At 28.7% G+C, this 25,726-nt stretch overlaps 2 protein-coding genes across 5 annotated transcripts in view; one reads left to right on the top strand and one right to left on the bottom strand.

Moving 5' to 3' along the window:
- Positions 1-15,087, top strand: part of LOC107455911 (sodium-coupled neutral amino acid transporter 7) — a 30,313-nt gene extending 15,226 nt beyond the window's left edge. For all 3 annotated transcript variants that reach the window (XM_071184293.2, XM_043044347.3, XM_087153400.1), the window contains 7 exons: positions 13-211; positions 3,990-4,125; positions 5,416-5,508; positions 5,620-5,677; positions 8,658-8,920; positions 12,684-12,883; positions 14,068-15,087. In XM_071184293.2, coding sequence (XP_071040394.2) covers positions 13-211; positions 3,990-4,125; positions 5,416-5,508; positions 5,620-5,677; positions 8,658-8,920; positions 12,684-12,883; positions 14,068-14,249 — 1,131 coding nt within the window. In that variant the 3' untranslated portion in view covers positions 14,250-15,087. The remainder of the gene's footprint in view (positions 1-12; positions 212-3,989; positions 4,126-5,415; positions 5,509-5,619; positions 5,678-8,657; positions 8,921-12,683; positions 12,884-14,067) is intronic.
- Positions 15,088-19,056: 3,969 nt separating this feature from the next.
- LOC107455897 (zinc finger SWIM domain-containing protein 1) lies at positions 19,057-25,645 on the bottom strand. Of its 2 annotated transcripts, none has more exons than XM_043044343.3 (4): positions 23,874-25,645; positions 22,756-23,006; positions 21,481-21,723; positions 19,057-19,636 (listed from the first exon to the last, which is right to left on the bottom strand). In XM_043044343.3, exons 1-4 carry the CDS (start codon positions 25,474-25,476, stop codon positions 19,502-19,504), a joined length of 2,232 nt encoding a protein of 743 aa, XP_042900277.2. In that variant the 5' UTR covers positions 25,477-25,645; the 3' UTR covers positions 19,057-19,501. The 2 variants fall into 2 exon arrangements, with proteins under 2 accessions (XP_042900277.2, XP_087009524.1); XM_087153398.1 differs by having other exon boundaries at positions 24,909-25,617.
- Between the last annotated feature and the right edge of the window lie 81 nt (positions 25,646-25,726).

Genomic DNA, 25,726 nt, shown 5'->3' with positions numbered 1-25,726 from the left:
TTTCTTTTATAGGTAATGCTAGTACTTATAGTACTAACAATGCTTATACTTGCCCATTGTTCTGATGTCAATTTAGATGTTACATATCACGATGTGTTGCTGTCAATGTGCGGAAGGAAAGCGCAAAAATTGGCAGCTGTCTCTATATGTTGTACTTGTTACGGTGTATGTGTTGCCATTTTCATCATCATTGGAGATCAGTTAGATAGGTGTAAGTACCAAAACTTATTCATGTACAAAACTGATTGGGTGCGTAGCCAAATTATTCAACAAAAAATAAGCACTTTTCAAGTACTCAAAAAATATTTTTAAGCACTTAAAAAAATATAGTAATTAGGCATGGTCGGAAAGTTTTTGACAATTGACGGTTTTATCTTGTTTTAACCGTCCCGTAGGAAGAAAAAAAACTTATGGCATTGTTTTTGACAATTGTCAAAAATCATGAAATTTTGAATCTTTGAATCATGTAAAACGAATGGCGTTTTCATACGCTACGGACTGACAATACGCCGAAATAGATTGGCGTTGAATTAATTAAGAAAACGTTGGATAGAACAATGTGAACTGTGGCTTTTTGCATAATTCGTAGCGAAAATCTCATTTTGAAAAAGGGAAAATTAAGGACTTTTTAGAAACACCCAATGAAAAAAGCACCTTTAACCTCTTAACGATCTGTTCAAGAAAACGGTCATAAAAGTGCCTATTTTTCTTGTCTTTTGTATTTGTATTACGTATTTGATTAGTGCCGGCATTTAGTTTAAAATAAACTATCTAAAATTACCTTAAAAATATCTTGTTAAATGAGAAATGAGAAATAAAATGTTGACTGGCAAATGCTGCTTGGCGAAAGAAATGAATTAGTTTTATTCTTATAGGCGCGTTACTACTAAACACTCCAGCCCGTCAATATAACGAGAGCGAGAAATAGCTGGCGAAAGCTCACCCCCGTTATTTTCACGAGAGCGAGAAGGAAGGGGTTAAGAGTTTTTAAAAAACGAAAATCAAAAATAAGCACCTTTAAGCACTTTTTAAAAACGCTACGCATCCTGATAGTTTGTCTTTTATTGTAGCTTGTTGCAAAATCAACCGGGGATTTTTTTAAAAAAAAAAAAACAATAACGCTAAATAGATTAGAATTAAACATATTCAGTCCTTAACATTCTAATTTTGAATCCGACTCAGAAAACAAGAGAACCGTAATCTAAGTAAAATGTATATATAGTAATTAGAGATAATGCTAAGTCTAAGTAAATTATAGGAGCAAACTTGCTTTCAATGAATTGAGTAAATCGAATTCGTTATAAAGGAAAAACCTCTCAGTGTTAGCTCAGCGTCATTTATTACCTTATACCACTGTAATCGGAATTGGCCACAACAGTACACGAATCAAACAGATAAACGTCGAATTACGAAACCGAACCTCTGTCTGTTCGGTCGGAACTGAGCCATTGTTAAGATATTGTCGTGAAAAAAGACGTAAATTAGACGCAAGTAGACAAGTACTTAATTATAAACCACCTAACTATGCTGAATCAATAAATTTATTAAAAATGTAAGGGAGATTTAACTTAATTTGAAGAATAACACTGCAATTTCCAATTGTTTATCCATAAATCTGTAAACTAAAGTTACTGGTGAAGAGTATATTTAATGCTCGCTTCCGATGTTATGGCTAATGAATTCGTATTTTGCTTTTATATGAAGTTCCCAGTGAAAAGTTTTCATTCAAATTGGATTAAAAAATCGTAGACGTTAGAAAACTCATAATCCGCTATTGTGAATAGGTGGTCCACTGACGATAAATATGTTCTAAATGATCGATTTATAGCTAATCATATTCCAAAGTTGGTTAATCTGATTAAGTAAGGAGTTTATAAACCTGGTAATATATTTCTTATTCTTATTTATTTCTGAACAATTTAAATTGCGGTATATTTTTAACAAAAAATGGGGAGAACGTTTCAAGTTAGTTCATCGAATCATCTTCAGTGAAAAATACAAATCACAGGAGCTTTGATAACACTTCAGTAATAAACAGAACAGTAGATAAACTAGTTATAGGTAAAGATACTTAAAAGCAGTAAAAAGTTTTCATTGTTTTCCCGTCCATGTAACACAAACTCGGAATGTCATTTAGAAAGTGAATTTGTCCTATTTCTTGATTAAATTTTTCCAAATCGGGTTCAAAAATCGTAGACATTAGGAAAGATTTAAAAACTCGTAGTCTATTCTATGAATCGGTGGTTCACTGACTGTAAATATGCTCTTAAAAATCAATTTATAACTATTAATGTTTCTAAGTTGTTTAATCTGAATAATTTAGGATTTCACAAACCTGGTAATTAAAATTTTAAGTGTTATCCTTATTTATTTCTGAACAATTTAAACTGCGGTATATTTTTGACAGAATGACATATTTTTGACAAAATGACAAAAAAAAGGGGGGCTTTAAACTAGTCCACCGAACCATCTTTCGTGAAATATGTAAATTACAGGAGCGTTGATAACAATTCAGTAATAAACAAAAGTAGATAAGTTGGTTTAGGTTAAGCAACTTAAAAGTATTGAACACTCGTTTCGAATTTGGAATATCTTGAACAATTATTTGTAAAACGGCAGAAAATATCTTGTTACTAAGCAGATCTGTTGCATACTATAAGTGCAACAAACTTTGAGTAACTCTGACACCTGTGCAACATTTTTTTCGATAGTTTAATCAGCATGTTATAGCTTAATATCATTTTAATAAAAATAGCCAGATGTTCAAATAAACACTTTATTTGCTATCTGCAAATTTCATCATTAGCGTTTTTTATTCAGTTTCGCTTTATTATCAGTTTTTTTTCCCTTCCCTCAATGTGTTTTTTAGACATCATATAATCTGAAATAACTAATATTTATTTTTTAAAGGATGCATCAAAATTGAATTCGTTTAAAGCTATTTAAGGCTAAAATAACCAGAAAAATTAAAAACATAAGTCAGTATAATTTTTTCAACAAAAATTTTTTTTTATAAATTTAGCAGTTGTTTTTACAATTAAAACAATCAGATTTATAAATACATTATTCTACATTTTCAATAAAACTATTCAATCTGAACATTTTTATTATTATTATTTAACTAGAAGGCTCCGCCCCTGCTCGCTTCACTCACCAACCCCGTAATTGTTTCTCATTCCTCATTCATTCTTCTTTTTTTCTCTTAAAAGTCAATATTTTCCACAAAAAGAATATTTTGTTAACAAAATATACAAATATTTGCAGTTTTATATTAGAAAATTTTGTATATATGTTAATCATAACAAAGTAAAGTACTATTATTTAGAGAAAAAAATCACGAAAAAAGAGCTTAAAATTGTCATAACTTTGGAACAATTTGAAGAAAAAAAAGTTTCATAAAGAAATATTACCCTTTCAGCACGTAAAATTTTAAATCCGTAGTTGTATTTCTGCGGTCTGTAGAGTGGCCAGACTGTTAAAGTTTTACAGCTAATATTTCGTTGAATATTAATTTTTAACTAATTATCGAATATTAATTTTTTTTAATTTTATCATTTACCTTTTTCTACATACCGCCGTAATTTGAAGTCTAACAGTATTTGTGTAAAACAAAATGTGACGTGGCCCCCGAAACAGCGGGGGGGGGGCTTTTACGATTTTTTAATATGGAGGGAAAAAACATTTAATTTATTTGTAGTGGCCCTTTTTATATTTTAAGATTTTACATTATTATCTTTGACTTCGCCGAAAGATCATCAAAAAAAGAAAATGAACGCTAAATATTTCTTGCGCTTACAATAAATTGTCTAATTTGCAAACGAAAATAACTATACTGTTAGGTAAAACATCCAATCTGGTTCGCAATTCTGTGATATATTATTTGAAGATAGTTTTTTTTATTTATCCAGTTTAAATACGTAAAACTTAAAAATCTTTCAATTCTCTTTCATTTTACGAACTCTTAATTTATTTTTTTAATTTTTTTTCAGTATTTCTAGCGGCTGTAGGTTCAACATTTTGCCATCACTGGTATTTGGAGCGTCATTTCACCATTCCAGCTGCCTCTATATTCCTCATTTTACCCATCTGTTATTTCAAAAGAGTAGATTTCCTCAGATATGCGGGGTAAGTTTCAATATTTCGACGTGGAAGCAAAATCTCTACCTTTATAATAAGTTATCTAATGAAATGTAATTTGTTATGCAGGGTGTTTCGTACTCACCACCCTTAATGCATATTTTTAGAATCCTGGTCAAGCATAAATGTAAAAAGCATGCTCATTAAGGATCGCAAATTAATATTTAAGGGGAAACAAAAACTATACCAAAATATGAGGAATCACTATAGAAAAAAAAAAGAAATAACCTGTTTGATTGATAGATAAAATTGAATAAAACTAAAAGTGATTGTAAAAACCGAAAAAAAAATTTTCAATTGATCTAAATGGCCTTGATGTTTCTAATTCTGCCCTCATTAAAAATGATTTGGCATGTTTTAAAAACTTTTTTTTTTTGTTTACGTAAAAATTCATTTACAATACTTTTTTTTTTTTTTTTCACTAAGTTTTTAAAAATATTTAACTCTTTGGCGCATAATTTTTACTGAACGTATTTTTCATACTTTTTTTATTACTTTGTATTCATTTAGGTCAAAATAAGTGAAAAATATTATTTTTAGCACTTTAATATTTTATGGTTATGAAATACAGCATGAAACACTTGTCTTTCTCTGCGTTGATGGTAAAGTCTTTCAAAAGCAGATACTACTTCCAAACAATAATTTTTCAAATTTGCACTTATTTGCAGTAATTTAGATCTAAAAGAAACAGTTATTCATCATTGAAATTTCTTTAATTTAAAGAATCAGTTATTGATAAATTTTTAAATATGAATGAAGAAAAAAAAAACTTTTTTCTATTTTTTATAACTATATTTCATTATTTTCTAACTATTTTTTATAACTTATTTTAGAACAAATAGAATTGTGATAATCTAACAGATTATTTTTAGTAATTATTAGACTGTTTTTTTAAAAATTTTGAAACACCAAACTAAATTTTTGCTTGTTATTAGAGCAAAAAAACAAAAAATATATATATATAAGGAACGTGTGTGCCTCATCTCCATCAAAGTATTAAAGGTGATGATTGTAGAAAACTTTTTATAACCTATTATTTATCATTTTGTTTTAACTGGTAAAGAGTAATTTTCAAACGAATTTAAAATAATAATAATTACATTTATTTCTATATACAAGCTGGATTATTTTTTTAATGTCCCGCTACTGCTTTATAAATGTGTCATAATTTAAATTTTTGTTGTTAAGAAAACAACAAAAAACAAAATTTCAGTTTTCAAAGACTGAATAAGAAGAGCATTAAGGATGTGATATTTAATAAATAAAATTTTTTTCCAGATCTCTCGGTATTTTTGCAATGTTATATCCAGTGTTTTTAACTGTTTATGGCTACTTCAAATTGGATATTAAAGATGTTCATGTTAAAACTGCGTAAGTTTTACAATAAATTTTCAAGTACTATTGTGTTTATTAAAAGTGAAAACACAAATATTTATCAAAAAAAAACTTTCATATTTCATAATATATAATTTTTTTTCATAGGCCTGATAGTATTCCTAAATTCTTTGTTGTTATTCCTGTCCTGTGTTTAGCATACCAGGTAAACTAATTTTTAATGCTAAAAATTATTTTTGTTCATTTAAAAGTTATTGTATAATTTTAACAATCATCAGTTTGGTATACAGAATGAGTAATGCCAGCATAAATCAATTGCCTCAGTCCCTCTATAGTTCTTAAATTCTTAAGAGACAATATCTATCTTCAAAATTTCGAGAAAAATTTTTTTTATAAAAGTATATCTTACGAACGTAAAGAAATTTTCAAAATAATATTTTTCAGATATTCAAAAAGTTATTGTCTAAAAAAATATATCCTACCTATATAAATCAATTATAACTCTTAAACTGTAAATATAATTGCCTTAAAAAAAATTTACCATTGATAACCACCATATCTTTTATTATAATAATAAATTCTCATTTCAGCAGAAATTGATTTTGAACGAAATGTCAGCTATCAAAAGTATCGAAACTTTTGCAGAAATAGAAATTAATTTTTTATTGATAATAATAAAGGTTTAAAATGAAAATTGATGATTTGAACAGCTGTAGTTTTGTTCAAAAATTGATTTTCCTGAATTGAATGACATGTCCCAAGATAAGTAGTTTTGAACAGGTAGTAAAAATTCCAATATGATTTGAAAATCGTTCCAATGCTAAATATAATTTTTTTATAATTTTAGAAAACTGCATTTATTTATTAAAGTTCTAATTAATTGAGACGTGGCCGAAAACTTTTCCGAGCTTTGCAATTTTTGGGGGGCATGGGACTACTTTTAAACATACCTGCTCATCTTTAAATTTTTGTACTTTCAGAAAATGCTATAAAAAATGTCTGATTTTAAAATTTTTGTATGTTGTATGTAGATATTGTCACTGAAGTTCTGTTGCATTATGAAGTATGCATTTCCTCTCTGACAATTTTTAACTGCATTAAATTTTTATCTTCTCAGCTTATAATTTCCAACTTTCAGGACACAAAAAAAAGGGGAAAAAATTTTCCTAATGTTTATTACAATTGCAATTTCTCCGATTACAACACAAAAATAATGTCTTCAATTTATCCCATGGTAACAAAATATGAAGTTTTATATTTTACCAGCGGGTGACCGAGCTCCGCTCGGAGAAAACAGGTATCGAAGCTAACTCGAAGATTTAAATTTTCAATTGTGATTTATCAAAACAATACATGCCATAAGAAAATTTGTGAAACCATTGGTGAAAAGATAACCGGTTAAAGTGCACCATTGTAAACTATCTAAACAAAGTTAGAGTTTGGAACTATTCTATACAAAGGTAAAGTTTGAAAAGTCATAGGAAATAAAATTTAATTGATAACAAAAAATTATACAATTAAAGACACTGTTCACAACGAATTCGTAAATTTGCTTTCGTTCATCCGCTTCTTGAAAATTCTTGTCCAGGAAAAGGCGTCGATGAGAGAGGTATTGTCCAGCATAAAAGACGATGTAAACTCCGCAGGAAGACGCGTCATCTTGGTGGTTGTAAGCGTTGCGAGGTTTCACGATGCATCCTTTCAGCTTTTCATTCGTAACAACGGTATTCAAAACGAGTCGCAGTATTTTTCTCAAAACAGCATCGATGGGCAGCGGGTTGTCGACTGGATCGCAGACTAATAGTTGACGTTCTCCATAGCTTGCTTCGTAAATTCCTAGCATCCAGTGCTCAAATGGATAGCCATTTGAGCTCTCTTGTGAATTGGAATGAGTAGCACGTCGAATCCTTGTTGAACGCCGTATAGATAGTTGGAAGCCTTGTTCTGGTCGCTGATATCGTTGAGAAGAGCCATTCCTTCATAAGCGCCATCCGCTGTTGTAACGTAGAAGCGTGCGACAAATTCAGGGTGAAGTACGGCAACTTTGACGGTCGGGTAAGCTTGTTCGGCGTAATGGAGAAGCATTCTGACAATGACGGTATCTTCTAGTTGTCCATTTGCGGGTAGAATTGAGTTGATCGCTTGTTGTTCCAAAATTCCGGCTCCTTGAAGAATTTCATGTAGAGGTGCGTTCTGCATGTTGAAAATGTAGCTTGAAATCTGACGAATGTTGAAATGTCGGACTTTGTTGACGGTGATTTTAACACAAAAGTTAAACTTTTCTCCACTTTGATAAATGTAAACTAATGCGAACCTTACAATTAAATTATTAATTCCTTCATATATTATTGGTTTAAGTTGTCGAAAGTTAATATTTCAATTGTAAGGTTCGCATTAGCATACATTTATAAGAGTGGAGAAAAGTATTTATAGCCATTATGGCGAACTAATAAAGTTTGAAAATATCCTATCTGTAACTCCGAACTGCTCGACCGTAGCGCTTCAAAACCGGCGCCAATCGATTCCTCGTGGCCAAAAACCCCAGACCCCCAAGTTTACCGGAGTTTATTAATTCTGGGGCGATTTTCGACTTGGCAACCATTCCTCGTATTATAGTATAAGATTTTATAAGTGGCGTGGAACAACAGCCAAACGCAATTTTGAGGTTACTACTACTAATGTTCAACTCCGTAGCCTTGTAATTTTGAACCCAACTCAGGAGACAAGGGATCAAGCATTACGACAAACTAATCTCTGTGGAGGACTTTTTGATGGAACTAAAACGCATTTGCATTACGTGGTCCTGAAAACCTCCCGCGATTAGCCCAATGGTAAAGGGATCAAACATGAATTTTGAAATTATTTACCAATTAAGTATTAAATTATTGCTATAATGATTTTTTACGGTGCTGTTAGCATAAAGTGTGCAAAAAAGCCATACAACACATAATTTCAGTCTGGCCCTTTCAAGTAATTTTAAAACGGTAAAAACAAATCAGTTAATTTTGCTCTCAAAGGAAAAAAAGGAATTAGATTTTTTTTCTCAGAATCGTTCTTCAACTATAACTTTTAGCATGCTTATAATCATAATTTTACAAGCTTTTAATTATGAATATAATAGTTGTATTAAATGAATCATTATACTTTATAAATTTTTTAGATTGTCTTAATTTTACTATTTCCAGTGTCAAGAAGTAGTAGTACCTGTATATGCTTGCATGCGAGAACGAACTTTGAAAAACTTGACGAAATCCTGCTGTCTGTCAATGGTTTTCCTGTTCTTAATTTATTCAGTCATTGGTTGCTTTGGTTACTTGACTTTCGGGTCTCTAGTCTCTCCAAATGTCATGAAGATGTACGATGCCAGTGATCCAGTTGTCATGGTGGGTATTGGAGCACTTATCATCAAGATGGTTGTCACGTATCCTGTCCTTGCACTTTGCGGAAGGTAATTTATGTACGAATGTTACTTATCATTATTAAGTTCAGGGTTGCTACGCTACCTGGAAAATCAGAAAAAGTCTGAAAATTTCCAAAAAAAATCAGGGAATTTTAAAATTTTTGAGCCAAAAACTGGAAAAGTCAGGGATTTTGATTTGGCGAGCGTCAAATATGCTATATTTGCGCACAAGAGTTTCGATATCACCCATTGGGCATGGAGCCATATTTCACAGAATCACAGAACAATAACATGCTATGATAGGGATGCACAACCTTTTTGAGTGAAGGGCCACTTGCACAGCAGGTTGGCTAACGAAGAGCCGCAGATGTATTAATGACAAATGTAGTAATGTTTATTTAAGCATTAGCGTTCCATTTTTTTTATCAATAAACTTAGTAATATCAATAACTTAGTAGTGTTCCATTATGAGAATTCATTCAAAAATATAAAAAAAACTTGCTATTTTTATCATATGAACAATAGATTTATCAAAATAAACATTGAAGAAAAGAAATGTTTTTTATTTTTTTATCATATCATGCAATACGAGAATTCATTTTAGAATTAAATTCTAATAAATAAAATAAAAAAACTGCAATGCCCACAGAATGAAAGCAGGAAAAAGTTTAGTCATAATTAAGTAATATAAATTCAAATTAAATATTTTAATTGAAGAAAATTTATAGGTTTTAAACAAAAGCCTAAAATAAAAACAAAACTGTGATTGTTCAAAATAAAAGTCAATGCTTATTTTGTAATGTACTTTATTATTTTATTTAATTAATTATTAGATTTTTTTATATCGTAAACATTTTCCTTTTTTTTATCGAAAAAGATCACTTAAGCAACAAAAAATTGAAATCTAAACTACAAACAGAGAGCAGTTTAAAAATTCACGTTTTCCGTCATTTTATGAATTTCTCAATTTGCAATAACATTGCATTTAAATTAGGGAGGGATGTAACGAGTATTTGGCCCTTCTGTGAAAAATTCAGTTGGTTGAATGATCAGTCAAATATTCGGCAGAATATTTTTTAGAAATGTATTTTTCCAAGTTTTTTTTATTTTTGAATTTTTATAGATATTACTTCTTTTTTTTTAATTATAATCAGACAAGTCAATTTTGTCATTTTTTCGATAATTTGAGAATCGAGAAGGACTTTTTTCCATTTTTTGCTGTTTTTATTATAACCCAGCATTTTAACAGAACGTCTCATACTATTAATTTATTATCACTCTTTCCCTGTACTGTAATATAAATAACCAATGACATAGAAAAGTGTGATTTTCAGTATTAAAGTTTTGTTTCAGGAATTAAGAAAAATTTGTTTTTTCTGTTTTTTTTAGGCACTTTTATTATGACTCAGCATTTTTTTAAAAAATAAAGTTACTAATAAAATTTATTTTATAGCAATTTTTTTTTCTTCCAAAATTATGGCAATGAGAAAAATTTAAATTGAGATTTTCGGCATAAGATTTTCATTTAAAAAATTAAGAACGTTTTTTCTATCTTTTTATTTTCTTTAAATAAAAAAAAAAACCTTTTTTAGACGTTTTCATTATAACGCAGTAATTTTTAATAGCATTTCTGTTGACTTAATTCTTTTTTCTTGGCTTTTTCTGGTAATTGAAAAACTGAGATGTTCAGCTTTAAAAAAAATTTTCAAAAATTAAGATTTATTTTTATGTTCTCTGTTTCGCTTTTCGACATTTTCAAAAACGTTTTGATTGGCCTTATTTTTTAGAGTTAATTTATGAATGTTTTTCCAGAAAATATAATTCTGAGCATTGAAATTTTAGTTTCAGTGTTGCTATGCTGCTAAAAGATTTTGCTATTTCGCCCCACGTGTACGGCGTTCAGTCTTTTTTTCCTTCTTTTTTTGCCGAATATTTGGTTTTTGATCAAATCACAATTCATTACCACATTCGACCAAATCATATTCGTTGCGGAAATAAAAACGAAGGAAAAGTAACTAGGATTTACGATAAAACTGTACCGAAATACCGTATCAAAAAGGGATTATTTAATTGCGCGATTAACAATCACGTGTCGTAATAACATCATAGTTAAATAACGGGATCGTCAAAATCATGTGGAAAAGTATAGAAATAATTGGGAAAAAAATATATTTATGCTGAACTCAGCACGAATAAAGCGTGTCAAATGCATGATTTAAAATTTGTATGTCGTAATAGAACAATTGGAATTTTTTATAATACGTGGGAACGCATAGCAATAACTGCCGAAAAAAATTGTTTAAAAAAAAGATAAAAAATCACTTAGATTCAAGATGAAATCGTCACAAATAAAGAGCACAAAAAGTGATTATTTAAATTTGCGATCTGATTGCGAAAAGATTAAAAATTCGGGATTTTCGAAATCACGTAGAGAAGCGGAAATAACTGTTTAAAAAAAATCATTTATATTTACGATAAAATGGGCTTAAAGAAAGCGCGTTAAACGTACATTTACTAAAGAATCTGTTAAAATTGATTGTGTCAAAACGTGATGACTTAAAAGTGCGATTAAAAATAGTCATATTTTAAAAATTTTTTATTGTGTTTAGAAGCTTTCGCGGGCCGCACTTCAGTAGTCGAAGGGCCGCAGGTTGTGCACCCCTATGCTATGGTTTCCGACATAGAAAACTTTCAACTTAAAAAGGGCGTATGGTTAACAGACAGGATGACAGATAGAAGGCTGGATGGACTTCAGATTGTGTATTGTTATTTTTATTGAGAAATTTATAGGGATAGTGTCTTATTATCTCTTATAAATTATTATTTTTTATTGTTAATTTTCTTAATCCTCTATCACCAAGGTTTGGCAAATGAATTCAATTAAATTCGTTATTAAGAACTCGCAGGAAACAGGGGAATTGCTGTTCCACTTGAAAACTAAAAAGTTATAAGTACTAAAATATTCTGAGTTCGATCCAGGTTTTATTTTTAGGGCCCAATTTCATGAAGAATGGAAATTATTACTTTATTTTACTCATTAGTTTTTTTTTGAAAATTTCTTATTTGGTAAAGAACATTGTTTTTTTATTATTAGACTTTTTAGAAGGAAAAAAATTCCGTGTTTTTTCAATTGTTTTTAAGCTGCTTCCCTATGGTTTTTCAAATTAAATCCTACATATTTAATGCGTTTTTACGACATATGATTTTCGAAATTGGGCCCATCACTTTTTTCGAAGCGCTCGTTTCGTGACGATTCCATCATAATTTTGTCATTAGTTGATAGTTTAGCAGCATTTATCTATCCTTTTTTCGGTTCCTTTAACATATTGTTTTCTAATTCCGATATTTTGAATACGATGTTATTACGCCGTTCGAATTTCGATTTTGAAATATCACTTTTTGACTCGTATGGTTTGTGATGATCCCATTGTAATTCAACATCGTTTGATGATAGTTTTTTAGGCAGTTATTTATTACTTTATTTAACACTTTTCACATGTTTTGGTTTTTTAAATTCTGATATTTTTAATATGATGTTGTTGATGATTAATTAGGATGTAATTTTCCTTAGATAAGCAATTTTTCTTCTTTTTACATTTAACAGAAGTTTCAAGCTATTACAAACAGCTACATTTGAAAATATTCATTGTTAGTTACACCAAACATTAGTCTGATTAATATGATTTGATGATGTGAGCAAGAAAAATATTTTTAGACTCAAAAGCTGCAATTTACGTACAATTAAAACTTCATAAATTAATATTTTTAAATAATTGGTATCATGTTGAGTTAAAAACTATTTATGCTACAGGGGTGCCGTGGATGGACTCTATTCTGAATTGCGAAAACTATCTGCTGCTGAATTTATGATAGGAGAAAAAAGACGTCGAATCATCATTGCAAGCTTGTGGTTCAGCTCATCATTGCTAATTGCACTTTATACTAAAAGCATTGGCACTGTGATTCATGCTTTGGGATCAGTCTCTTCAGCTAATATTTTCATTTATCCTGGTAATTATATTTTAAATCTACCTATGAGTTTGCACAAATATATATTTTGAACACCTACTTTCAAGAAACCCTTAATTTATTAAAGCTAATTAATAATTTTTAATTTGTACTTTTATAATTACTATGTGACTGTGTTCGAATCTTTCACTAACATTTATTTTGTGTGCTTTCACATCAAAAAATGATTGTCAATAAATAATAACAAAACTAGGAAAGCAATTAAAGCTCCAACTAGAGTATATAAGTATACTGTAAAAATTAACTTAAGCAACGTGTACAAACTAATAATTTTTTGCAATTGAAACATTTAGCCACACATTAATTACTATTTTCCAGTAAATATATATATATATATATATATATATATATATATATATATATATATATATATATATATATATATATATATATATATATATATATATATATATATATATGTTAATCATGTCAGAAAAACTCTCTAGCTATGTTATTTTTAAGATTTATATCAATAGATTTATATTTTATCACCAAATTATCCAACAAAAAATAAGCACCTTTTAAGCAATCAAAAAATATTTTTAAGCACTTTAAAAAAATATTATTAGGCAGAGTCAAAACGTTTTTGACAATTGACGGTTTTATCTTGTTTTAACCGACATGTCAAAAAAAAAAAAAAAATTATGGCACTGTTTTTGTGAAAAATCATGAAATTTTGAATAATGTTAAACGAATGGCGTTTTCATATGCTACGGACTGACAATACTCCGAAATAGATTGGGCTTGAATTAATTGAGAAAACGTTGAATAGAACAATGTGAACTGTGTCTTTTTGCCTAAATATTTTGATGAATTAATTTTGGAGGAGAAAAAAGCCTCTTAAACTGAGTCTCATTATACAGGTCATGAAATGATACCTACAGTATCTTCAATAGTATGTCACTTCCTTTAAATTTGCATACAAATACAAATTTGTTTGCATCAGGCTTAATTTATAATATTTAATGAGTTTACCTCAAGTATGTTAGGTTATTTATATTTGGTGCGGTATAAAGGAATCCAGTTCTTTGCCATTAAACTCTACACAACACTATCCAAGTCTTCAGATTAAATATAACACCTATATTGGGCACATTATACAATATTTTACTTTTTAATATTTAATTGCTTAAAACTCAAATTTTTTATATCCATGCTATTTTCAGGTATTTGTCTCATACAAGTAACACTACAAACTGATCGGGATTTAAAAAGAAAGAAAAGTTATTTACTAATTGCTGCAGGTATTCTTCTGGCAGCCGTTGGTGCTTTCTTCTGTGGAATCATCCTTGTAGACTGCTTTATGAATGGCAGTGGAAGTGAAGCTGATGAGGTGCTTTGCTTGTGATCTAGTCTTGTTATAATTTTAACTAAAATCCTGTTTCAACCTTAGTGTAACAATCATAAGTACAGCAACAAGAGATAGTGCATGAAGTATATTAAAGCTTATGTAATATTTCAAGAATGTGTCTTGGACATACTGAATAAGTATTCTTGGCAAATAATAGGCATTTAAAGTTCAGACTTTTGAGATTTGGGAAAATTGGTTTATCAGTTGAAACAAATGTCCATGGATTAGATGCTCATGCATTTTAACTATTTAAGATTTTAATTGGGAAAAAAAGATGTGAATTTGTTTTTTTTGGTGTAATTAGGAACTGGTGAATTAAAAAATTCACATCGTGAAAACATTTTTCCAAAGAAATCTAAGAAAACAGAGCTTTTTGTGTATGTGTATTTCTGTTTTCAAAGCTTGATACAATAATTGTATATAAATAATCAAGAATAATTCATTGTTTGTGAAAAAAAAATTATGTTTTCCTTAAATATTTATGTAAATAGTGTAATTTGTGAAAGTCCTATCCATAATTCAATTTCTACACGCACAATCATTTTGCCTTATGATATTTTGATTGACTAAACAGAGAGCATATCAAATGTTTAAAATTATGCATTTAATTTTTTTTTTTCTTGTTCAGTTATGTTGTTGAAAACTTAATAAATTAAACTGACAAATTAAGTGTCTTTTTGTCAAAAAAGACATAAAAAGAACTGAACTATTTCATCAATAATATGTTATTAAACTTATTTAATAAGGGATCTATTGTTATTTTGGATATTGGACTTATATTATATTGTTTTAAAGTATATTATTGTTTACATGTAATTAAATAGTTTTTATAAAATATTGAAGACATTTATTATTCCTAAAAATTTTACAAATATTAATAAGTTTAACAGTACTTGTATATTTCGGGTTTCTGCCTCTATTGCTAATTTTATAGCAATTATGCAGTTTTAATATTGTTTATTTCATAAAGCAGACTAAAATTTTTGAATCTACGTTTTTGTGCTTATTAAAATTAAAAGAATATTTTAAAAGCAAATCTATTGCAATTCAAAGTTTTAAAAGAAATGCTTCAAATATGCTGTCAAAATAATGGAAAGAATTCATTATAAAGTTTCAGCCAGCAATAAACAAATAAAATTGCGAGCAGTTATAAACATATACCTAAACATCAATATCACATAATAGTGTATATAATATACTATTACAAATAATAAGACTGAAATGGCTCTGCAACAAATGATCCATATTTGAAATAAAATTTGTTAATGGCTGAATAATTTGTACACCATACATGTTCTATATCAACCGCAATGCTAATGCAAAATATGTGAATACCTCCTCCATAAAACTAATTATCATGAGAGTTTTTATCTCCTTGTAAGGAAATAAATGTTAGCTTTTTAGAAATTCTCAACATTAAGAAGTACATCCTGATACTTGACACAGAAGTTTTGTCATCTTCAGAGTTTGGTTTTAAAATTTCTAAGTTACAGAGTTAAATATAATGAGCCATACAACAAATGTTATTTATTGCCTGCATCAGATGGCCTAAGACTGTTCAACAGGTGGGAAAAAATGAAATATAGCTCAAGTTGGGAGCGAAAAAATGGTTATATTTGTGTTGAAATTTTAATACTAAAATGAAATTGATACAAATAAAAATAGAAGATATATACAATTGTTTCTGTAATAAAAACAAGCAAAAAATCTTCATCGCTAAGTTACAAAAGAGTAAAAATTTATCAATATTTTTAAATATTAGATTATTATATATAAATATTTCATATATACTTCTATTTTCCTTGTTTTGATAATTTTCATTTGAATAATTCAAAGATTAAATTTAAAATATTAGGGTCATAAATTAATATTTTAATGTCAGAGGAAAAAAAAAAAATTGTAAAATCCACAAATATAAGTCTCTTTATTTTTAACTAACTAGGATTACAAATATTCATTCAGTGTAAAATTTTCTAAAAACTACAATTATAAATTTGATGAATAAAACAGCTAGCATTCATTTAAATTTTAGTAGCATTATCAACCATATATTATTTAATCAATCTTATTACTTAAAATGCATCATTACAGAAAATTAACTAAGCATGTGATTTCTTTTAACATTTTACTTGCTTATTTAAATTTTTATCAATGATGTAGATGTTCATGAATCTATTTTTTATAAGAATTTTATGTTGATATCTATAGTGATTTAAAACTTACAGTAGATTTAATCAACTTTTCTATCAATATTCAAATAAAACTTTGTAGATTCTTCAAGAAGAAACCTTTTGCAACAAAATTACTAACTGCAGAATAATAATACACAAACGCTTTGTATAATAATGATTACCAAAGGTTTATCACTTTCTTCTATGTGTCAACTGAACTTCACAGTATAGTAGAAGGCAATGGGTGAAACGTTGCACCAAGGCACTTTGATTCAATGGAGTGATATATTAGTGCTCTTTATTAAAGGGGTCTAGTGTACACTAGGGTTAGTTAATTTAAATCAGTTTGATTAAAATCTCTATTAACCTTAGATAACTAAACTTAAATCAGTGTTAATTTGTAATTAGCAAAGCTTAAAAGAAGTATTTTATTTTATAACTGGAGTTGAACAACCAACCCAATTCTGAGTTTACAACTATCAATGTTTAACTCCGTAGCCAATTCAGACGATCAAGCATTGTGACAAACCATTTCATGGACTTTTTTTTATGGAACTAACTCGCATTTGCATTGCATGGAAAGAAAAACCACAAAAACCTTCCACGGTCAGCTTGACAGCAAGGGGAATCTCTCCCATGATAGTCTACCAGAGGATATTTCACTTCAGCACTGTAGTTGGTGTAACTTAGGAACAGAATTCAAATTAACCAGTCACCGCTGGAATTCGAACCTGGATCACCTCATTGGGAGGCAAATGCTCTATCTCATGAACCACTGCGGTTCTTAAAAGAAGTAGTATTATATTTCAAGTAAAAAATAGAAATATGATAAAAATTATAGTTTGCATTTTTGACAGATTTCATTCTGTTCTAATGTTAATTGTCAATTATTATGCTACAAAAAAAAATAATCCATTTGCATGTAACTACTGAAAAAAATGATTCATTATATATTTAAAAGGTAAAGAAAAGCGTAGAATTTGTTGACCATGCAACTACAGTTAAACCTCAATTAATTTCCATAATAACTGGTTTGCAATAACAATACAGAAAGGATACACAAATTTTAATGAAGATAAAAAAAAGCAGGTTTTTTTTTCTTTTTAAGTATAAACCACATAAAAAAAGACCAGTTAAAATAAATAAAACTAGTTTTTTGTTATTTTTAAAAAAATTAAAGGTAAATATTGATAATTACAATTATTAGATATATTTGGAGCGATGATTTTGTACTTTCAAAACAGACAACTTTGGAGCAACAGCTTTTAGCTTTCAAATCCATGAAAACAAGAATTTTTAACTACTTGGAAATGCAATGTAGAAATAAATTTTTTTAATAATACTTCAATGTAAGAATATTACGAAATTCACTAAAGTGACCAATTTTTCCAACATAATATATTTTCAGATGCAGTTTTGTAGAAAATATCAGATTTACAGAAAATTAAGTTCAATATTTTGAAATCCTGGCTTTTCCCGTAAAGGACTGGTCGTTTTTTTTTGTTTTTTACAACGCTTAATCATGGAAATAAGACTTTCGTGTGCAGAATTGTCAGAGGCGTAAAAGTCAAATGTGACATTTTGGTCTACAAACTAAGATTTTTAAGTACACAGCTAATGCCCTAGAAGACACACAATGACTTGTATCTCTACTTCAAAGGGGTTTTACTTGATTTGACAGGTCATCAAAAAGCAGCTAGTGTCTAAGCAATTGATGAAAAAAAAATAGGTTTACAAGAACTTACATGGGTATATACAGTCAAACAGCTCATCAAAAAGCTGCTAGTGTCTAAGCAATTGATGAAAAAAAAACATAGGTTTACAAGAACTTAGATGGGTATATACAGTCAAACCTCGCTATAGTGAACCTTCAAGGGACCGAAATTTCGGTTCACTATATCTGTTCCGCAAACAATTTTAACTAAGGGTTCCGAACTCCTTTTTATTTTACATTATTTAAATAAATAACCCATAAAATGAAATACAAAAATGACTGAAATATGATACGTAGTAACAAAAAATGTGTTAACTTGCTTTTATTTTTTATTACTCTTTGTCTAGTGTAAAAAAAAAAATAGTAATCTTTTGCTGATGCAGGGAAAAATTTGTCCACACAACTGCCTGGGTAGGCCTTTGTTTAGGGATGGAAAAGTATGATAGAAGAAGCAAACAAGAGAAAATGCTTATCGCTACATCCCATTCTATTTTATAGATGGTTTAAAAAATCTGTATAAGTATTTATTTGTAAGTAGACATTTCAAAATTATTAAAGAAAATGAAGGAAAAAAATCAGTCGATGGCAGAAAAAAGCATAATATCCAACTTCCTCTCTTTTGTTGGTTCACTATATCCACAAAAAATAACATTATACGTGTATAGCAAGGCTCGGGACCGAACATTTCGTTCACTATAAACCGTGTTCACTATAGCGAGATTTCACTGTATATATATTTTTTAATTTGTCGTGAATCCTAATATGTCATTTCTTATGCAAAAACTGATAGCTGGTCTTAGGCATGTGGTCAATTATCTGTTTTGTAATTGCATTGGGGTAACCACAGCAGAATCAGCTTTGTGTTAAATAAAACTACTCAAGTGTACCTATACCAGTGCTTTTCAACAAATACAACATATTTATAATAATAACCAACTAACAAAAGTTTATTAAATTGAAATAACATAATAGATAAATGTATATCTTTAAAACAAAACAAAAGAAAGCTCACAAAAACTTATATAGAGCAAATAAATATGACAGATATAACAAAAATAAGCTCTTCCAAGACTAGATAAATAATTGTAAATATGCATCTTAGCAAATTAAATTTAAAAAAAAAACTATAATTTACTGCACAACATAAAGAAATAAAAAATTCTCATGAAGCTAAATTAAACAAAAGTATAAGAAAAAAAAAACTTGCCAAAACTGTAGCATTTAAACTACCTCAACTATTTAACATATAAAGGTTTAGTTACAAAATAACTTACATTAAACCTGCCAGGTTTTAAAATGTCAATTTTTGTCAAAATTTTCAAGTCTTACATTGCATAAAATAAGAAAAGCTAATTATTTTTACTTCACCACACAGAGTGCTTTGCAGAATCTTTTCTATGCATTGCATTTGCATCTTGCAAAAATTTTAAAAATGTGTCTTCGTTAGCTCGTTTTTCTAGCCATGCATCTAACACTTGAGCATAAACACTTGAATCCATCTGAAACCAGAGAAAGATTAGAATATTTTTAAGACCTTTACATAAACAACAATTAATATCAAAATGTCAAAAAACTTAGAGAACTTTTACTTTTGAACATATAAAAAAAATTACTGCTTTCAAAGTTAAATTCAAAAAATAAATTATAACTCAGAGCATTGCCTATCTACTACACAAATCAATATTTCCAAGATATTTCTGGAAATTTAAATAATCTTACGGACAAAGCTCACAAATATTTTTTCTTCTTCAAAATAACAGAATTTATTTGCAGTTGTTATAAAAAAGGAGTTACAGCAAAGCATGAAATTTTAGTTTTAAAGATACTTTTTTCCGTGATATTCAACAATTCTTATTCAACAATTATACTTTTTTGTGGTTGGTAAATATTGAGTTTAATAGTACAAAAGTCATAAAGAGAGAGAGTAGGTACAGTATCAAATACAGTTAAGTACTCAAGATAATAAAATCAAAGGATGTATGTGCTGTGACTAGGGGTATACCTCCAAACTGTTACATTTCACTGGCATTGAAGCATGTCTCTGTTAAAAAATATTTCAGTTTATAAAATCTTAAAAACAAAAGCACAAAAAAAGGAGATGTCACTACTTTGAATACATAATCAATGAGTTGTGGGTGGCAGTTTAGATTAAGTATTCACTTCCCAATGAGGTGACTCAGATTCGAATCCAGCGGCGGTTGGTTGATATAAATTCTGCTCCCGGCTCACACTGACTACAGTGCTTATCCTTAACAGTAGCTGTATCACGGGTTAGAATCTCCTCGCTATCCGGCTAACCATGGAAAGTTTTCATGGCCTTCTGCTCCATGTAACGCAAACGTAGGTTAGTTTCACCAAAAAGTGTTCTAAAAAAGCTAGCTTGCTCCAATACTTGATCCAGGAGCTCCCTTGTCCTCTGGATTGGGTTCAAAATTACAAGGCAACATAGTTGAACATTCATAGTTGTAAACTCAAAATTGGGCCAGCTATTCAACGCTGGTTATAAAATTTTAATTAAAAAATACATAATTGTAATAGTATAAATCGCAATAATTCAGTGGGTAAAGGCATTGAGTTGACGTTGTGGTTAAAATCAACTCTGATTCTTAGAGGCGACTTGAAGCCAACTCAGTTTCAGATTGATGGGTACTGGGGTGTACAGACAGCTTGTGTGTAATACTGACTCCAACGTAACAATCATGGCGTTGGTCACAAAATTGTAGACTTAACTTTCATGAACCCCCATAGCTTATAATGGCTTGTTATGAGAACGCTTTGCTTTTATCTTCTTATTATTTCAAAAATTATACTCTCATTTCTCTAATGCATTTATAATACTGTAACAAACAAAAGGTTCCATTTTTTGGGTTAAGTTCAGATAATGAGCTGCTGGTGTCAGATGCTGGGTCATTATAATTAGGTCATGCACTACTTATTAAAAGATGTAATGATGATAGGCAAATGCCTAGCAAGAAAGTGTTGTTTTAACAAAAATGTTTTAATTAAACTTTTTTTTTTTTTAATTTTGATTATGCAACATATTAAACCTGGTGTAAAAGGTCAAAGCGACATAATGAAAATTGAAACGATCAGAAGGGAACTCTCAATTATGAGACACATAATTACCTAATAAAGGGAAACTCCTAAGATCTTTAGATTATTATTATTTCTGTTAAAACTATAAGAATATTGATTTAAGATTTGAAAGAGTACAGCATTGTAGAATAATAAAAATTCACATTTTTTTCAACTGAACAATATTTAATCAAAATCATCTGTTCGGAGGAAAAAAAAGGTTTCATGTTTTCATTTCAATCTTCTTTTATTAAAAAAATTAAATTACCTTTGTTGTGGATGAATAACTTGTATTTTCCGTAAGGTATTCTTCACAAACTCTCCTGTTAAGCTTATTCCATGAGATGTAAGTAGCAGTAGATATTCCAGTTTCCGATATAATTTGCCCCTGGCTGTAGCTGTTAATCCACATATAGCAAAATGTAAGTATCTGTTCAAAACTCATATTAGTTAACTCAAACCAAGAGCCTCTTCTGACTGAGCACCTTCGAGAACAATTTTGTTTTTTTTCCTGAAATCATAATAAAATCCTAAAAAATTTTGAATGAGAACAAGTATCTAAATTTATCACATTTCAGTAAACAGAACAATAATTAGCATGCAGTCAGATCTTATGTAACCTATCAAAGTTAAGATATAAGTAATTTTATTTCTCCAAAAAGCCTTTTCAAAGCTTATAAATTAAATGCTTCTTTAAGAAACAGCAAAAAGCAAACAAATTATAAAAAATATATGTTTATAATTCACCAACATCAACATATTTGGTTAGACAGAGTGAATCAATGCCTTCTTTTAAATTCCATTTCTTCTGAATTATACAACATATCATGTAGATCTAGCAAATTTTGAACTTAGGATAATTTTTGATAGTTTCAAAACTTTTTGTCAAATACTTACTATAAATTTCAATCATTAACTTTTTACAATTGTGTAAACAATTTTAGTGACATTTTAAAATTACCTGTAATGCTTTTATAGATAATGATAAGTATCAAATTTCAACAAATTGTGGAAATGGATTACATATTTTAAAATGAGCAATCTTTTATAAATATGGTCTTCAAATTACTCTACAAAACAAACATTGACATAAGTTTTTATAAATATTATTATTCCTTATAAATATTATATCTTAAAACTTATTTTTAATGCATAAAAATTGGGACAGTTAGAATTTAATGATGTACAAATTTGGTTTGATAAATGAACTTGTTTAAAACAGCTTTTGGTGCTTTATCAAATATTTTTTTAAATAAAAACTTAACATTTTATAATTATATTAAGGTGCCTAAAACTGTTTAACAAATTTTATGTAAGTAATATTTTACAAAACAACTCTTGTTTACATAAATCTCATTAATTTGCTGAGATTTTTTTTTCTTTGATTAATATTATTTTTAAGGAACACCCAATTAATTTTGAATTGATAATAAACCATACATATCATTTTTTTCTACAAGAGATAAACTACAAATTTGCAATCAACATCACTATCCAACAGCATTTGAAATTAACTGTAAAATTAGTCTATGGCGTAACTTACCATATCATTAGAGCAAACCCATACAGCTCCATCAGATAGTCGGGGAACTAATTTGAGAGTCATTGCACAGCCACAAGTAGGACATAACATACTAGTACAAATTAATTCCATTTGTCTCAACCAGTCTATAATACTCTCCTTACTATCGCAGATGATTCGACATAAATAGGCATAATTTATGTGAGGTCCATCTAAAACTTTGCTTTTGAAATTCCATTTCTTTTGTTTGAGTTCCTTTTCACAAAATGCAGCTATGGAAACAATGCAATAAATCTTCATTACAAGAAGAAAGAAAAGAATTCTGAAACAGTAGGTAATACTTTCAATTATCAAACTGAAATGATCATAACTAAAAGATAAGATAATAATTCTTAATGCCTTGAAATTCAAAGTTTTTTTTTTTAATTATTTTTAAAATGACTTATAAGGAAATTAAAATAGTTAATGCAAAAGAATTTGAATTAGTGATTAAATTACATTTTACATTATTATATCAAGTAGTAGGTATTTTGTGGCTATTATTAAACCAATTATAGGTCATTAAAATATTATGTACAAAAGAACAGATATTAATGAACAGAAATAATATCACAACAGAAACTCTTTTACCTACTTATTTGCTTTTAAACTTAAAAACTATATTAGGTTTCACACATTTAATTTTCTGGACTAAATTTATTTTATTGATAATATATTTTTAATACAAGTTTAAAAACTCTTTTTTCTTTTTTTGTTTCAAAATTTAACTCAGTAAAAATAAATTTTTTTACTGTAATATTCAATCAAGAAAAAAATTTTTGCCACCATAAAAATGATCAGCATTAAACATTTGCCTTATATTCTTTAACATTTATTGATTATATTCATTTATTGAATTCAAACAAGTCATTTATAAATGGTTTTAGACCTGAAAAATATTTATCCGTATAGCTTAACATTTTTCAAAAAAGATGGATCGATAAAATTTATTAAATTATTTATATTTTAACAATATACAACTTAATTTATTGCAGATTTGTTAATAAAATTGAAAATGGATTAATAATAAACACAAAAATTTCCATTCTAATACCACATGTAATAATTACATAAATTGTTGAAACTTATTCTATACTTACAAAAAGAGCTCTCACTCGAACCACCAAAATCTGGATTTGCATATTCAACTTTGAATGATTTTGAAGAAACGGGGGTTCTTTTTAATACAGAGACAGATTTATTTAATTGAGTAGGAAAAGAATTAAACTCTTCCTCAGTTTTAAACTTTTGAGAAATATGATCCATTAAAAAATTGTCTCTATTACTTTCAGGCAAAACTAATTCTACTCCCTCAAACTGAATGGAAACATCTTTATTATTTGCCCAATTTTTCACGAGTTCATTCAATAATTCAGCACGTGATTCTGATATCTGAGAATCTTCGTAAAAAGATAGTAAGGATATTTCTAATAAATTTTGCACAAACAAATGCTTTAAATCATTTGAAACAAAATTATTAATCCCATTCAATGTAGTTTGAATAGACATAAGAGAAGACTGGTAGTATTTCATAATCCAAACAGAATCTGCTAAATTTTCATCAAAAGCACAAAGACTCAGTGTTTTCCTCACTGCAAAAATGTGTCGGCAAGGCAAAAAAAAATACAGGAAAAAATTGCATTGGCACATTGATACAGTAGCATTAACTGACGTGCCTAAGCTATCAAAAAAATAACTGTCAGATAAAATGCTACAATCCATATGTATTTCAGAAGATAGGCCGTATTGATCAATGACAAACCTGGCAGCATATGGGGTTAGTATTCTGGAAATTTGGTACTCAGTAGAAAATCGAGAATAAAATAAAGGATTTGTGAGCAAATTCAAGCTGGATTTTTCCTTCCTTTTAATCGACAATATAACGAACAATTTTTCAATAAACTTCGCCAAGCTCTCTTCTGAGACAAATATTACTTTTATTGAATTGTCTAAAATTTCTAAATGATAATTCAGAGAGCTAAATAAATTTTCATGAAAAAAATCAAGCCCAATTCGCCATAATGGCTGTAAAGGCAGCCATACTTCTTGAAAATAAAATACTAAACAGCTATGCAACATAATGTATTGTTGATAATACATCTCATACTCAGCATGACTAATTGAGTTGTACATACTTTTAAATAAATCCACAGCACATTTAATTTGATCATTAGGAATCATGTTCTGAATTCTAATTGATTCTACACCTTTGTTAAATGATTTGAGAGCATGATGAAAACATATTATGGCATACGGAGTTGGAAATACAGTTCTAACTACATCTTTATACTTTATTTCAGGATCAAGAGTCAATATTTTCGTTTTACGCCAATTAGGATTATGCTTCTTAAACGTGTTCAAAAGCCATAAAAAGGATTCGGAATTATCACTCGTTGAAAAACCAACGGCTACTATTTCATTTCGTCCGTTTGAATCTTCGCAAAGAAAGATGTACATAAAAATATCAGCTACCATACAATGAGTAACATCAATGCAAAGTCGGTCAGGAAAAAAGTTAAAAACATCCTTCATAAATGAATCTTGACAGTATATGCATTTCATATCATTATTGGAATCTTTTATGCACTCAGATACTACTCCATATTTATTTTCTAGGTATTTAACAAAAACATCAAATGAAAACGTTCCTTCTTTTCCGCCTAAATCATTTTCTAACTCAATTAAATTTTTAATCTTTTCCATTTTACAAAACAATACTTGAGGCAAATAACAGTCATGAGAAAAAAGTCTTTATAATAAAATGTACCTCCACATACTTAAAATATGTAATTATTTTAAAATATTATTACAATTTATTATTTTTGGCTGGCGGGGCCTTTTTAAATCTGTCAATGTCAACGGTTTGGGCTGTCTATTTCTGTCCTTTTAAACGCAAGGGTGTACCAATTTTTTAAAAAAAAAAAAAAAAAGAATAGCATCACTGTGAGGAAAA

The sequence above is a fragment of the Parasteatoda tepidariorum genome, chromosome 10 (assembly GCF_982258835.1).
Source record: "Parasteatoda tepidariorum strain Cologne lab strain chromosome 10, Ptep-v5.0, whole genome shotgun sequence".
NCBI classification, from domain to species: domain Eukaryota; kingdom Metazoa; phylum Arthropoda; class Arachnida; order Araneae; family Theridiidae; genus Parasteatoda; species Parasteatoda tepidariorum.
The sequence above is the reverse complement of the archived record's forward strand: the minus strand, read 5'-3'. Positions and strand labels throughout refer to the sequence as shown.